This window comes from Sciurus carolinensis, chromosome 3, assembly GCF_902686445.1.
Source record: "Sciurus carolinensis chromosome 3, mSciCar1.2, whole genome shotgun sequence".
In the NCBI taxonomy this organism is placed as follows: Eukaryota; Metazoa; Chordata; class Mammalia; order Rodentia; family Sciuridae; genus Sciurus; species Sciurus carolinensis.
The window spans coordinates 124,230,927-124,247,810 of record NC_062215.1 but is presented as its reverse complement, the minus strand read 5'-3'; the positions used below and the strand labels follow the sequence as shown (position 1 = coordinate 124,247,810).

General features: G+C 32.7%; 1 protein-coding gene across 1 annotated transcript in view; it reads left to right on the top strand.

Moving 5' to 3' along the window:
• The window catches only part of Atf2 (activating transcription factor 2), a 93,715-nt gene that overhangs the window by 35,518 nt on the left and 41,313 nt on the right, over positions 1–16,884 (top strand). The window contains 4 exon segments of the mRNA XM_047544600.1: positions 1,304–1,373; positions 12,844–12,940; positions 15,963–16,081; positions 16,196–16,324. Of these exon segments, the coding sequence (XP_047400556.1) occupies positions 1,304–1,373; positions 12,844–12,940; positions 15,963–16,081; positions 16,196–16,324 (415 nt within the window).

Sequence of the window (16,884 nt, the reverse complement as noted above, 5' to 3'; positions counted from 1 at the left end):
TCAAGCTTTGAACTACAACTCAGAAGATTAGATTTTAATTCTAGATATACCACTAACAAAGAATGGAAAAATAGGATTTAGAAAGAGATCAGAGTTAGAAATAACGATTTTCATTATGTTAATACAGACAGCCTTTTACACCCTCTGATTCAACCAACCAGGAACCAAAATATTTGAAAAAAATTATATCTGTACATGTACAGACCTTTTTTCTAGTCATCATTCCCTAAATAATAAAGTATAACTATTTATATAGTACTTACTTTGTATTAGGTATTATGAGTAATCTAAGGAGGATTTAAAGTATACAGGAGGATGTGCTTGGGTTACATACAAATATGCCATTTTATATGAGGGACTTGGGCATCTGTATATTTCGTTTTCTGCAAGGTGTCTTGAAACCAGTTCGCGTGAACTATACTCTCTTAATTTTCTTTTCTGGGAGGAGAAATCTCTTGAGCCTGGGCCTCTTTCTCTCTTTTTCCCCCCTTTGAGAGTATTCCCTAGCACTTTGCACACATAAAAAGGAATAATTTTAAGAAGGGATTTAAGAGCTGGACATGGTGGCACATGCCTGTGGTCCATTGACTTAGTAGGCTGAGACAGGAGGATCATTAAGTTCAAACCCAACCTCAGCAAATTGGCAAGGCCCTGTCTCAAAATTTTAAGAGCTGGGAATGTAGTTCAGTGGTTAAGTACCCCTGGGTTCAATCCCCAAAATGGGAGGTGGGATTTAAAATTAAGTATTTAGACAAATTGTTGTTTCTGTGGGGTATTCGGATAGACCCATTTAGTCAATAAGTAAATATTTTTTGAGAATTTAGGACTGAAAACCTATTCTTTTTGTGGGGCTGTGTATTGAACCCAGGGCTTCATAGAAGCTAGGCAAACACTCTTCCACTGAACTGTATCCTAACCCTGAAGATAGAAATTCTTCCAGTATTATTTCCACTACTATGCAGTATGATCCTTATAAGACTTCATAGTAGTTACTCATTTTAATTTTTTTGAATAAATGAAATCTGTTCGTTTCACCATAAGTACTTTTACATGGTTGAGCATGAAAGAACCTGATAGCCATTGTTCCTTACCCTTTTTCTATAGTATAAAATCTTCATGTTAACATGTATTTGTCTATGCTCATAATGAGAACTGGAAAATAGAGTTAAAATGTCAGGATAAGTGTTTTACTTAACAAATAGACAAGTTTAGCAGAAGTCAAATTTTGAGATTTATATTTTAAACTATTCGTGATTTTAAAATATATACCATAGATGTTTGACCATCTTGTGTTTTATTATAGGCAATACAAGGACCTGTGGAATATGAGTGATGACAAACCCTTTCTATGCACTGCCCCTGGATGTGGCCAGGTAATATATATCAGTTACTTTAAATCATTTTGTGTGTTCTCATTTATTAAAACATTGATGGTAGAATACCATCAATATCATTAAAAGAACTGTCTTACAGTGTTTTATAAGGTTTTAGAGTTAGGGTAAAAACAACCCAGAATACTTTGGGAAAGAAATTCTTTTTTTCTTCCTTTTCTCAATAATATATATATAAGTTTTAGAAAATACAGTCTAATGGGGCGTGGGGTTGGAGGAGTAGCTTGTAATGGAAATGCGAAAACCTGGACAAAAATCTAGGATTTTTAAAGTATGTTAATTTGACCAACATTGGTAAAAAATCATTGGTAAACTACCTAATTAGCAATCAAACATGCATTGTCTTATATAAGAATTATGTGTTGAACTCTTAATGAAATCAACTGATAGTTCTTAAATCTAACATTTTTAATATAGAATGTGTGTGGAAGCAGTTTCAGAAAATAATAAAATTAGGTTTTTAATAGGCCATTAAATCATTAGTCTATTTCTATTATAATTATCCTTCAAATAAATATAAACACTAAGGAAGAAAGAACAAATTTAATGTGTAATGAAATTACAGCATAGTTAAATATATGGACTTTAAGTCATAAGCATTGAAGTTCTTCATTAGTTCTTATTTTCTTTAGTTACTGTTAATTGCGATAGAAGTCATATATGATAAACTGCATAATACATTATATAGTTTGGTAAATTTTAACATATACGAACTCAAAAAAGTCACCACAAACAGCGAACATACCCTCACCCCAGAAGTTTTCCTCATGCCCATTTGTAATTCCTCTCACCCCTGTCAACCCCTCATCTGCCTGCTGTCACTGTAGATATGTTCATTTTCCAAATTTTATATAAATGCAGTCATACAGTATGTACATTTGTCTGGGGTTTCTTTCATGCCACATAACTTAAGATTTCTTAGCCTATTTTAATTAGTCTGAATTAGTCTATTTCTTTTGCTATAGCTAAATCCCACAGACTGTGTACTAGGTAATTTATAAGAAAGAAAAATTTATTTAGCTCATGGTTGTGGAGGCTGGGAAGTCCAAAGTCAAGAGGCCAAAACCAGTGAGGACCTTCCTGATGGGGGAATCTATAAAATCTCTAGACACTTTGGGCATCTCATAGCAAGCTTGCTCTCTCTTATATAGTCATTAATTGTATCATGAAGGGCCCAGCTTCATCATCCTGTTAATCCCTATTACCTTCCAAAGGCCCAAGACCTCCAAGTACTATTAACATATGACTTTAGGTTTTAAGTTTTGAACACGTGAATTACTGGGGAACACCCCTAAACCGTAGCATCTGTGATCAATAACTAATTCCTTTGCATTGAGAAATAATATTTCATCATTCCACAACTTATTTATTCACCTGTTTATGATAGACATTTGACTTATTTCCAGTGTTTACTTACCACAGAAAATGTTTGTGTGAATATTAGTATACAAGTCTTTATATGGCTACATGCTTTCATTTCTCTTAGATAATACCCAGAAAAGTATAATGATGGAATTATATGATAGGTTTATGTTCAATTTTTTAGGAAATTACCAAACTACTTCCCAAAATGAATGTGTCACTTTACATTTACATTGACAATTTATAAGAGATTTAATTATACCCTGTTCCTTGTCCACATTTGATGTTGTCAAGTCTTTAAAATTTAGTCATCTTCATGTGTGTAGACTGGTGTCTTGTAGTTTTAATCTGCATTTCTTTGACTAATGAAAAACGAGCACTTTTTCCAAAACATGTTTATCGACCATTTGTATATCTTATTTTTTGCGAGGTATCATTTTATATCCTTTTTCTGTTTCTAAAACTTGGGTTATCTTTCAGTTATTGAGTTGTGGCTTTTTGTATGTATACTGGATACCTGTACTTTGTCAAATATTTTCTTCAAGCCTGTGGTTTGCATCTTAGGTTTCATAACTTTTGACAAACAGATGTTTCTAATTTTAGTTAAGTCTGATAAAGAATTTTTACTCTTTTATGTTTTTTGTACTCTGTGACTTGCCTAAGAAATTTTTGCCTGGCCTTGGATCACAAAGATATTCTTCTTTGCTTTCCTCTAAAAGCTTTTGTTTTTCTCTCTCATTTAGTTTTCTTTTTTCATCTTGGATTAATTATTGTATCCAATGTGAGGTATAGGCTGAAGTTTATCTTTTTTTCCTGATATAGTTTCTCAGATAATCATCACTTGTTGAAAAGATTTTTCTTTTTCCATTAAGTTGCTTTGGTTCCTTTATAGGAAATCAAGTGATTATTATATAAGGTGAGGCTGTTTCTGGGCTTTTATATTTTTGTTTCATTCATATGTCTCAGATTTTATGCCCGTTCCCCATTTTCTTGATTACTCTAGCTTTACAGTTTGCATTCCAGTCAGGTAGGATAAGCTCTTCAATTTAGTTCTCCCTTTTAAATATTGTTTTGGATAGTCTTTTAATTTTTAATAATTCTGCTGAAGATGTTAATGGTATCTTGTGATTTCAGTTACATGGTGTCAATGTTGAGTAGGGTAAAGACAGGAATTATCGTGGTCGATGCTATTTTAAATAAGTTGGTCAGGAAATGTGCTTGAACAAAGACATGAAGAAAATGTGGGAGCAAATCTGCATATATATTTCTTTTGCAGTTAGAGCATGTAATGATCAATGGGAAGCAGGGTCAGAGATTACTCAGAATGATAGGAAAAAGAGGAAATATCCTGTAGGATTTTGCAGACTGTTTGGAGTTTATTCTCAGAACAGCAAGAAGCTATTCCTGAGGTAAAAGTGAAAGTAGGGAGATTTAGAGACTAATAGCAGTTCAGATGAGAAATGGACTAGGTGGCTTTGATTAGGTAGTAACAAGGAGACATAGAAATAGACTAACTTGACATCTGTTTTGGAGATATATTTGGTATGCATTTTTCTATAAAGTTAAGAGCTTTAAAAAAAAAAGTACAGTTCTCAGAATCCTTTTCAACTAGAAATCTAGGTATGATTTTAGGGTCTACCAACCAGATTTACTCTTGCTGATAAATCACACTTACTTGAACTTCTTTGACTTGGTACCAAGTTAAATGGAGAAAGAGGTGGTATTATTGAAGTCATCTGTTTTGCTTGTTTGGATTGTGCAAACACAACATGATTCTATAATCCCTGTATTATAGTTACATTTGTTCGTTAGCTTTCCATCACTGTAACAAAATACCTGAGACAATCAACTTAAAAGGAGAAAAAATTTATTTTGCCTCACAGTTTTGGAAGTTGCTGTCCATGATTGGTTAACCCTCTTGCTTTGGGCCTGTGACAAGGTGGCACATACATCATGGCAGGAGCAAGAGGCAGAGCCAACCACTTATGTGACCAGCAAGAAGAAGAGGAAAGGTCCAGAGTTCCACAGTCTCTTTCAGGGGTGCTCTGCCAGTGACTGAAAGATCTCCCATAAGGCCCCACTTCTCATTTAGTCTAACTTTCCCAGTAGCACCAACTTGGGAACTAGGTCTTTAACAGTCAAGATCCAGACTACAGCAACAGCTAATGAAATATGTTTCCAGAACTCTCTTTGAACATTAGCTTGTTTTGTCATGTTCTAGCAGTTGTTCTTGAAAATGCAGACTCAAATCATCACTTGCCTAATTCCTTGCCCTTATTCTCTTCTGCTTAAATAGTTAGAATGGTTTCTGTTATCTCGTGATTGACTGTGTTTTAGTCAGCTTTTTTGTGTCTGTGACTAGACGACCTGACAAGAACAGTTTTAGTGGAGGAAGAGTTTATTTAGGGGCTTGCAGTTTCAAAGGTTTCAGTTCATAGATAGCTGACTCTGTTTCTCGGGGCTCAAGTTGAGGCTGAACATCATGGTGGAAGAGCATGGCGGAGGGAAGCAGCTCACATGATGATTAGGAAGCAGAGAGAGACTCCACTTGACAAATACAAAATATATTCCCCAAAGGCATACCCCAGTGGCCCATCTCTTCCAGCCACACCTTACCTGCCTTCATTTATCACAGAGTTAATCCCATCAGGAGGCCTTACTCACTGATTAGTTTAATGCTGTCATAGCCCGGTCATTTCTCTAAACCTTCTTGCATTGTCTCACACATGAGACACCTCACATCCATACATTAATAGTCTCCTTACTAATGTACATGCCATTGTTTATAAAAAGCCTTATGTTTAAATTTACTTAAGCAGAAGAAAAAGAAACTGGTATCATATATTAGAATATATGTGTATATATGCATCATAAGAGTTTATTTCTTCAAAGACCTCTAACATTAAATTTATGACATATGAAAAACATTAACAAGTTTTTATTAGACTCTCCACTATGCAAGAAGTCGACATTATTCTTCCCACTTCCTCTTTTCCAGCTCATCTGATAATTATTCTACTATTTTTACATTGTCAAGGTTTATAAAACATTTTGTCTTATAACTCTCATATTTACTTAGTTTTACTTCTGTGTTAAAATGGCACAGAGAATAAGGGTTGAAAATAAAGTATTTGGGCACGCCAGTGTTTAAAAGTCAAAATGGGAGGGAGGGATATAGCATGGAGGATATAACTAAGACACAGCAGCCAGTGAAGTTGAGTCCTGAAAGTCAAGTGGTAAAAAATATTTTGAAGTTGGGTGGTGGGGGGAATATAGTCATATTGCTGATAGCATAAAATGAGAATTTATTATTTATTGGATTTAGAAATTCTTAGGGCTAAGGCTGTTGCTCAGTGATAGAGCACTTGCCTAACATGTGCAAAGTCCTAAGTTTGATCTCCCACAAAAAAAAAAAAGAAAGAAAGAAATGTGAAGATTATTAGAGACCTTGATGAGATTAGCTTCAGTGAATCAGCAGGAACACCTGTGTTGATCAGAGTACAGAATGGGAAAAACAAGAGAATGGAGACATTGTAAGAGCTCTTTCTTGGAGTGTAACTTAATGGGGAAAGTATGATATATAACTGGAAAAAATGTAGAATTAAAGGTGAATCTTTTTTGTTTGTTTTGCATTTTAAAGTGGGAATGTAACAGCATGTTTGCTATTGCAGAGATAGGGGACCATTGCAGGAATGGGGTCCTTGAGTAGGTAAGAGAGGATGTGATCCAGTTATGAAGTGCAAGGACGGTGTTAGATAATACCATGGATAGTTTGTTCATAGTAACTGAGTGAAGAGAGGAGAAGTGTGGAAGGTTTAAATACAGAAAATAAATCATACCCAAACTTAAGACATGCAAATATATTTCCTTCAATATACTCACCATAAAAAATAAAAACTACACTTGTTTGTTCCATTGAACAAAAGAAATTACCTTTAGAGACTTCGGCACATTCTTTTAAATAACCTAAGGGATGGCAAATTTTTAGCCCATTGTCTTACTTAGAATATACGTTAGCACAAAGATGCAACCTACTGTATATATTTGTCTCTCATGTAATAGTCCAGAAGTAGGAATTCCAGCATCGATAGACTGGCTCTGTCATCCTCAACATGTGGCCTTCATTTGTACCTCTGAGGCTACAACTCATGCCATTAAGTTCACAATAGCAGTAAGGAAGTGGAGCAGAGCATGTAGTACATCTCCATCATTTTAGAGTCATTAACTGGAAGTAATGAATACATAACCATTCCTTTTCCCCAGAATTTAATCACATGGCCACCCAACTGCAGAGGAAGCTAGAAAATGTAGTCTTTGTTCTGGGAGAGTAAATACTCACCCAAAATCCAAAACATTTTCTTTTTGTTGAGGTAAAAGGAGGACTAGATATTGGGAGACAGCAGTCCTTGTCAGAGTTTTCAGAAATGGTTTTAAACTTGGGTACATAGCAAAAAATCAATTGGAGCCTGAGTCTGGGTTATGTTAGGTAAGCTTAAAGTTACTGAAGTCTTCATTTAGTTAATAGTAATGTACTAATGTTGGTTTCTTAGTGTTGACCAGTGTACTACAGTAATATAATGAGAAAACACTAGGGAAACCAAAACTGGTTAAGAAGTATTTAGGAATCTCTGTACATTCTTTTCCATTTTCCTGTGAATTTAATGGTTTTCCAAAATGAAATGTAACGGAGAACAAAGTAACCACAAAAATAACTCCAACTCTGAAATACACATGTGCATAAAATTTACCTATCAGCCACAGAATACAGCTTCCAAATATTTATCAGATGTTTACCATATGTATTTTTAAATCTGTGCCCCAATTTGTTTCAAAAGGGATTGGAGGAATTAAAGGTTTATTTAATAGTTATCTTAGTAATAAAAACATTTATAATGATAGCATTTTTTGATTTAGCCAGTACTAAGTACTAAGAACTTTTTGTGTATTATGTCATTTAATTCTTGTAATAGCCCTGTGAAGCAAGTATTGTTAGCCTCGTTTTACAGGCAAGGACCAAACTTGGGGACAAATTGCAGAACTTCTGAGTCACAGAATTAGTAAATATTAGGGCTAGGTTTGAATCAAGCATACTCTGTGTTGCATATATAATGAAGCGTCCCTAAATAGCATGTGCAGATGTCAACAGATGCTTACTTGAATACTGTTCTTTGTATATGTGTATGTTTTCTTGACATTTAAAAAAATTATTTTTTCTTAACTATTAGAAATACCACAGAAAATTGGCAAATTTAAAAGGATAAAATAATTCAAAGCAAAATCAGAAGTGGTGGAGCATGCCTGTAGTCCCAGCTACTCAGAAGGCTAAGGCAGGAGGATAACAGGTTTGAGGCCAGCCTGGGCAACTCAGTGAGATCCTGTCTCAAAAGAAAATGAAACAAGAACTGGGGATGTAGCTCAGTGGTAGAGTGCCTGCCCAGCATATAGGAGGTCCTGGGTTCAGTCCCCAGTACTGCAAAAAAAGAAAAAAGAAATTCAAAGAGAACTTTCATTAACATTTTGAAGCATTTCCTAAATTCTGCCCCTCATTCAAAACAAAATTAGACCAGGCATGCTGGCTCACTCATCTAATCCCAGTGGCTTAGATCTGGAGGCTGATTTCAGAAGGATCACAAGTTCAAGGCTAGCATCAGCAACTTGGCAAAGCCTTAAGCAACTTAGTGAGACCCTCTCTCAAAATTAAAAATAAAATGGGCTAGAGATGTAGTTCAATGGTAGAGGATCCCTGGGTTCAATCCCCAGTATCCAAAAAAAAAACAAGGATCATACATATACAAAGCCTTCAGTTCCCAGCACTGAAAAACAAAAGGTACTTAAAATAATCTCTGTTATAATACCATTTTGTAATTGTTGCTGACCAAAATATAACCTGTCTGCTGTCAACATCCATTTATTAAATTTTTCTGAGAATAGGAATGATATAGTCTCTCTTTAGATTCAAATATTATTCCTGGGAATTTGAAGGTTCTAATAAGAATTAATTTTAGAAGTACCAGTTTGGTGTTGGTAGTGCAAATTATTTTTCTTACCAGTAAGCAGTGATATTATTACTAATTTTAATTTTAGTTTTAACACACTTAATGGACTTAAATTTAAAATTACAAAGAGACTCTTTACAATTTAAAATGTATTTTGTGACTAATGTTACCTGAGAGAAAGACATTAGAAATTGGTGCAAAGAGTTTACCTGATGATTCTTGCTGTTAAATCTTTTTTTATATGCCTAATTAACTGTTAGATTTCACCTGTATTAAAGCAGTGTTCTATGGAATTCTGTAAGAGACAGAGATAATTTAGTGAAAGATTGATTTAATTTGGTACTCTTGTTTTATTTCTAATGAATTTGTCTTGGTGACATTCTCATTGAAAATACTTTCTTTGATAAAATGTTTCTGCATTATACGTTGCTTTACAAAGTATATATAGATTGATTTTATATTCAATCTAAACTCTTAATTAAGGCTGTAAAACTTAATTTGTGTATATTTAATATGTTAAATAGGAATAATAAAATATTATGAATGTGAGTATAAATATAGAATGACTGATTTTTTAGGAAGTTAATTCTGACAAGAGTGGTAGAGCCTTGTAAACACAGATTTCTCAGCAGAGCTTACATGAGTTTATTATGGGGAAACAACTGAATGATCTTCCTACCATCTATCAGGTTACCCTTCCTTTTTTTTTTTTAATATCTTTATTTATTTTATTTTTATGTGGTGCTGAGGATTGAACCCAGTGTATTACATGTGGTAGGCAAGCACTCCACCACTGAGCCACAACCCCAGCCCTACCCTTCCTTTTTAACCTTTTAAGAGAGATGGTTACCTATCCTGTTAGGGACGTATTAAAAAAATAAAAAAAAAATCCGTTCTTCACTGCCTTTTCCATTGTTTATTGAGCAGTAGGTTCAAGCTCCTGTTGCTTTACAAAATTCTTGCATTTTTGTGCATTTCTATAGCGTTTTGCATTGGGGTTGTGTTTCGAATTACCTAGAAGAAAAATTATATGAATTCAATGTTGATACTGCTAGTAATATCATTGTGATTTTTCTATAAAACTTATTTTCCTCTGGTTTCAAGCAGTTCACATAGATGCTGCAAAAAATACATATCTTAGCATGTAATAGTTACTTTATAAGTATTTGTTGAAAAAAGAATATATGTATGCATATACACACACACAATTTTGACCAAATTGCTTCTTCACTCTGACTTTTTTTTGTTAAAAGTGAATGTTTGCAGATATAGCCAGGGTCAAAATCACCTGTATCAAGGGCCAATTTGAGTCCTTCCCATTATTAGTGTTGATATCCGTAATAAATACCAGTGTATGATCACTAATCCCTTCATAAATAACATTAGGTAAATTTGATCTGTGAATCCTCTGTTTATGAGAGTTTAAAAATGTATCTTCCTTGGGCTGGGGATGTAGCTCAGTTGGTAAAGTGCTTGCCTTGCAAGCACAAGGCCCTGGGTTCAATCCCTAGCACCGCAAAAAAAAAAAAAAAAAAAAAAAAAAAAAGCATCTTCCTTGGATTCCTTCTTTTAGTATTAGTTCATATGATCCTAAATATTTGTTAGAGTTCTTCTGTTCACTTCTTTTCACTTAGGGTAAAGCTTAGTGCTATCATATGTGTTTTGTAGAGAACAGTGTTATTTACCCTATAGGTAGTTTGTCTCTCCTTCCACCCTCCCCTTTCTTTCTCTCTGAAGTGCTGAGGATTAAACCCAGGACCTTAAGCATAGTAGACAAACACTACCACTGAACTACAATCCCAGTTCCTGAGCTATACACTTAGCCCCAGTTGATATATATATATATATATATATATATATATATATATATATATCAACATCTTTTTTAAAAATGTTTGTACATGGTGCTGAGATCAAACCCAGTGCCTTACACATGCTAAGCAAGAGCTGGACCACTGAGCCACAACCCCAGCCCCTCAGTTGCTCTTTGATTTGGATATATGTGGTCAAACTAATCTAAGCAGAGGATACAAATAGAATAAAATTCCTAGAGAAAAATTTCCAAGTTCTTATCTTATTAATTTTACCAACTTTACAGTTTTAAAATCTGAAACCTATACCAAAATGAATTATTCACAAATATTTAATGGTTTTCTTCAGTGGAAAAGCCTCATCGTGACATTCTTGGAATATAAAATCAATCTTGCTTTAATATACATTTAGTGGAGAATATAAAACACATACTTTTAAAATTGTTACGCAGAGCATAAAAAAGCAATAAAATAATATTAGTAAATTCTGCAGATAATGTTTATTCTCTGGAATCTTTATTATTTAGCTGTCTTGTCAAAAGAGCTACCACTATCATTCCACAAAGTTGAGAGGGATTCTTATTATGAAAAAGTAATAGGACCATAGCAGCTCCTAAGTAGATTGTTTGAGTGCCCCAAGGTGATGCTCAGTAAATGTCTGAATAGTTAATGAATGAACAAGTCAAGAAATGGAAGTACTGTTGCATCTGAACACTTTCTAGTATCATTACAAATTTTTCTTAAAATACACCTGGAAAGTAGTTCACATAGATTCTGCAAAAATATATTTTTTCTTATAGTTACTTTATAAGTATTTGCTGAAAAAGCACATCTGTCCATCTGTCTGTCTAGCTAATCTTTTCCTAAAGACTGCATTTTGACCAGATTGCCTTTAATGGAAATACAGGAAGATCTCAAGATTATAAAATAATAGTTAATTTTCTACTGATGTGTGAAGTAATGTAAAGACTGAATGATAAAATATAGCTAAAGTATACTACTGCATGCTACATTTGGAGGACTATACTAGGAACTTGGCCTATTTAAAAAGACAGATGTGAAAAATCAGTATGATATTATGATAGCTGCTGTAACCAGTGTGTTACACAGAGCATAATAGACATAGATGAGGGTTTTTAACATCTGCAGGCTGAGGACTAGTGATGATATAAGTTCTCCATGGCATACTTTTAAAAAATTTTTAGAATAAAATATATGGGGGAAAAACATTTAATTGCTTTACATAGTTTTAGGGTTAATCTAAAGCTACTATTACTAGTCACATGAAAGGTTGTAGTGAATTAATAGGGGGAGATCCATTTTGGTGATTTGGGCAAACCAAGTTCAAATATATATAATTTTAATATCCCTATTTGTAAAGCTATAGATTAAAGAGTGAGTTTAGATCTATTAACTAAGCATTTTAAAATTAATGCTCTGAACCAGGAAGTGGGCAAGAAAAAGTTATTGCTGTGAAATAACAAGAGGTAGTTATAAATATTGCTTGATAAGGAACATCTTCATAAAGGTTGATTTCCAGACACGAGAGATATTTAAACAGTGCATTTATTATGTTGTACTCATAAATGTCACATTTAACATGCAGGTTTTATCCAGGTTGAGTATAGGAAAAAAAATATGATAGGTTTAAAAATAGTTTTGCTTCACTTTTAATATAAGACTCATAATTTTAAAAATCATTTCAACTATGTAAGTTAAACATTTAAAGATGAACTGATTTATCATTGTATTGGTTGCTGTTTCTTTACTGGATTATAACAAAGACGTTCTTTTTTATGTGGTAACAGAAAGCCTGATTTATTTTTGATATGTCCAGTAGTAACATTTTTAAAGACATTTTCTCATTTAAAAAGTGGTAAGTAAACTTAAGTCTAAATAAATACAGAACTTTCTTTAAAAGTCATTGTACCATGAAATATATATTTCTACTTTGATATGACAAAACAATTACAATGTTCTATTTTTAGAATCCAAATGAAATTTATATAAAGTTTCTTTGCCTTAGCTTTTATTTTTAAATGCTCTCAAATGAATTATGTGATTTAGCAATATATTGTTACTACTCTTCATTGGGTAATGGGTTTCTCTATGATTATTTGAAGTACAGTATGCTTGTCTATACTAACAGATTTTTTATAGTTGACAAACTGCTATGTCACTGTTAGTAGTGATTTTACATGTTGTGGAAATGAATTTCCTTATCATTTTACTTATTTGATCAAATTGAAAATCTTAACTATATTTTAAAACTTTTTGCCACAGCGTTTTACCAACGAGGATCATTTGGCTGTCCATAAACATAAACATGAGATGACACTGAAATTTGGTCCAGCACGTAATGACAGTGTCATTGTGGCTGGTTAGTATATGCTTTTTTAATAGCTTATATACATATTTCACCTGGAATGTGCACAATTTTTGTGTATTCTCTGTAAATATTATAGTCTAGTGATACTCCAATGACTTCATTTACAGTAAATGTTGGCAACATGCATTTTACCCATTACATTTCCATGTGTTCTTCTGACCATTCATTTCACTTTTCTGTGTGGTTTTCAAATGTAGATTTCAATGTTAATTTTATGTAAGTTGATTGGAATACTCATACCATCTACAAAGTTTACATTTAATTGATAATTGAACTAATATGGTATTTAGTTAATGTTCCTACATCAGTTTAAAAGTCTATATGAAGATAAAATATGATCAAGCTTCTCCTGATGGAGAAAGAGCAATTAGCAGACTTGTTCATTAGGATTTTGTTAATTTTTTGTTTGAATTAATAAAATATTCTTGGTAAAGGAGTCCAAATTTGGTGAGTGCTTTTTTTTGTTGTGCTGATCATACAGTATCACTTAAACAGATTATTTTTCACTTATATGTGAGAAGAGAAACCTAATCATGCATTGGTTTATTGTCATTGCATGCTGTATTAACTGCCTTTTGGTATTTAAGTATATACACACACAGTCATGTATATGTACACATGTATATTATGTATAATTTCAGTACATTTGTGTATTTTCTAATTGTGTATTGTGATGAGAGTAAGTTTTAGCTGTGTGCAATGGCACACACCTGTAATCCCAGCAACTTGGGAGTCCAAGGCAGGAAGGTCACAAGTTCAAGGCCAGCCTCAGCAACTTAGGGCCAGTGAGGCCCTAAGCACCAAGTTTTATATCAAACTGTATATACATTTTAGACCTTTTCTGTCATAGTCACAGATTTGCATAATATTCAGATATTAACTCTAGATTCTTCTTTCTCTTGTGAAGCTTAGGTTATATACTGTTTGCAATTTTGGAATTATGCCTGAATACTATTAGTATTTTTAAATTATTTCTGAGTAGTGAGATCAAATTATCATGTACATCATTTTGGGTAGATAATAAAACAATATTAGATGGCTCTTTTTGTACTTTTAGTATCAAAATTTTTGTAATGAAGAAATTGTAGGTAACAAAAAATGGGTACTTTATTGAAAACAATTTTTTGTAGAGAAACTTTCAATTTTTCTTTAGTCTTTAAGTATAAGAAAGAGAAAAGTGAGATATGCCTTACTTTGGAATATTGAAGATGAGATATTAAGAGATAGGGGGGAAAAAAGAAAGAGCAAAACAACTGGAAAGTTTACTCCTAGACATAAATGTCTTTGTTTCCCTGAGAGCATTCTCTCTCTGGGTAAGTTCTGAATTCATAAAATGTTTTGAAATTGGTTTCTAGAAATTATTTTCCTGTCTGTTAAACTTCATACAGTGTAAAAATAAAACACAAATAGCACTTGAACATTTTTTACCGACATGTTGAGATATTAGTTTAACATTACTGTATAAGATGCATGTCGTGTGTGGTATATATTTGATCAGTAGCCATATGCAATCTGCGTGTTAAATAATTGTGCCTATCTTGACTTTTCTCAAGTCTGATGATTCTAATAATCAATAAAAGTGATTTATGCTTATGCATTTTTTAAGACTCTTCTATCCCTTTAACATAAATTAAGAAACTTCTAATGATCTTAGATAGACAAATCTTTTGGCTGTAAACAGAAGAGTCAAAGTTACATTTGACTTATTAATTCAGTCATGAGGGATTGCTAAACTGATGCAGGTAGGCAAGTTCTTTACTATAAAATGATTTTGGAAGTCTTAGGTGGTAGAGTAGGAGATAGGTTAAAGATTAACTACAGGTAAAATTATGACACAGTAGAGTCCCTGAAGTAATTCTGATATTACTAATAGTGTCTGAGATAGGTCTATATTATATCTAATGTGTGTGACAAGTAGACCATTTTCATATTAAATATTATTTATATGTAATATTATACCTATGGTGATAAAGATAAAATAGCACTTCGGGAAAACAGAAGTTAACAAGTATGTGAATTTTACTTTCACAAAAGATTTTTTTGAGTATTTTATCTTGAACCAGGAGTTGTCCTTAGTAGAGTACATTTATTTAGTTTAGACTAGATTCCTGGCATTACCTGTAAAATTGATGCCCTAAATATGTAAAATGTGAATGAAATTTAAGTGTACTACCAGTTCTAATTTATATGAATAAAGAGTCTTGAAAATAATAAAACTAAATTTGCTGTTTTTCATTCACTGTGGGCCTTAACTGGCATTTGTTCTGTAGGTAATACATAAACACTCAGTATATATGTTAATGTATATCACATGAGTACTTACTCAAGTACAATGGAAATGTTTCAACTTGTAAGAAAGTAATTATTAGTTGTAAAAATTAAACTAGAACGTTTTTTGATACTTGACTCTTACATATTCCTCATACCAGTCTTATAAAGTGCATTAAAATAGATAATTAGCTTCAGTTGACAATAGTGAGGAGGGCTGTCTTTGTTTTTAGGACTCTTGTTTTAACTTTCTTTTTCTTCCTTGTATATTTGATCCATCTATTAAAAATTATGTTTTATTTTAAGATTTCTAAGAATAAATTGTAAACAACTGGAGAAGGGCCAAGTTAAAACAAATATAGATGCTCTCACTCTACTTTTTCTCAGATTGCATGTATTTAAACAATTACAATTTTAATGTAAATTTTAAAAATTCTGATATCTTTGTTACATAATGATAATTGCTTAGGAAGTAGAGTATGATTTTACCTCTCCATTTAGAGAGGAGTAGACTAAGGAATCAAAAGGATTTCTTTCATATTTTTATGGTTCATGAAGTTGGAGAAAATATTTTGAAGTACAACAAAAACTTAATAACCAAATTTTGTTTTAAAGGAAGAGATTTCAAAGAGAGAATTAACAACTGATTGAACCAGTGCTGCTAATTTGTTAATTTACTAGCTATATTTTAGAGTCTTAACATGATATTTAAATCTGTGTGATTACTTCTTGACATTTATTTCAGATCAGACCCCAACACCAACAAGATTCTTGAAAAACTGTGAAGAAGTGGGTTTGTTTAATGAATTGGCAAGTCCATTTGAGAATGAATTCAAGAAGGCTTCAGAAGACGACATTAAAAAAGTATGTTAACTGTGAACTTAACGAATACTTCTGATGAAAAAGTAATGACAGTATAAATTGCCTGCCTTCTTAATTTAGTTTTTGAACTTACATTTTCTTTGTTGTTTGCATTAGATGCCTCTAGATTTGTCCCCTCTTGCAACACCTATCATAAGAAGCAAAATCGAGGAACCTTCTGTTGTAGAAACAACTCACCAGGATAGTCCTTTACCTCATCCAGAGTCTACTACCAGTGATGAAAAGGTTAGGAATATGTTTATGTGGTAGAAATACAAACTAAGGGGAAAAAATTGGTGCTCCAAATAAAGTTTAATTATTTAATCTTCACAAAGTGTCATTGTATTAAACTATATAAAATTCATTGTCACCTTATATTTGTGAATAGGCCAACATTTCAGGAAAAGAAGACTCCATTTTTATAGATATTTATTATACATTAAAAAATTATGGGCTAGTATAGCAGTCATTTTAATTTATAAATTTAACTGAATTTTTCTGAGTTTTGCTATTTTATTTTTAGCTATTTTGACATAGTAACAGTTGATTAAAAGTTTTTACAACTAAAAATTATTTGAACAATGGTTTTTTAAGCTTTTAAATGGTAACCAGTTACTCCCCAGCAGTGGATCTTGGGTATCAGTAATAGGATGGTGATGATACTATCTTGAATTCCCTGTTAACCTAGGGCCATCTGGGCTGTAGTTATATGTTGAGTGGCATTGTTACAGGTACTTCTTGATCACTTTTTCATTCATAAACACATGGAATGAACATATATTTATTTGGTAGCTTAGTGTAGGACA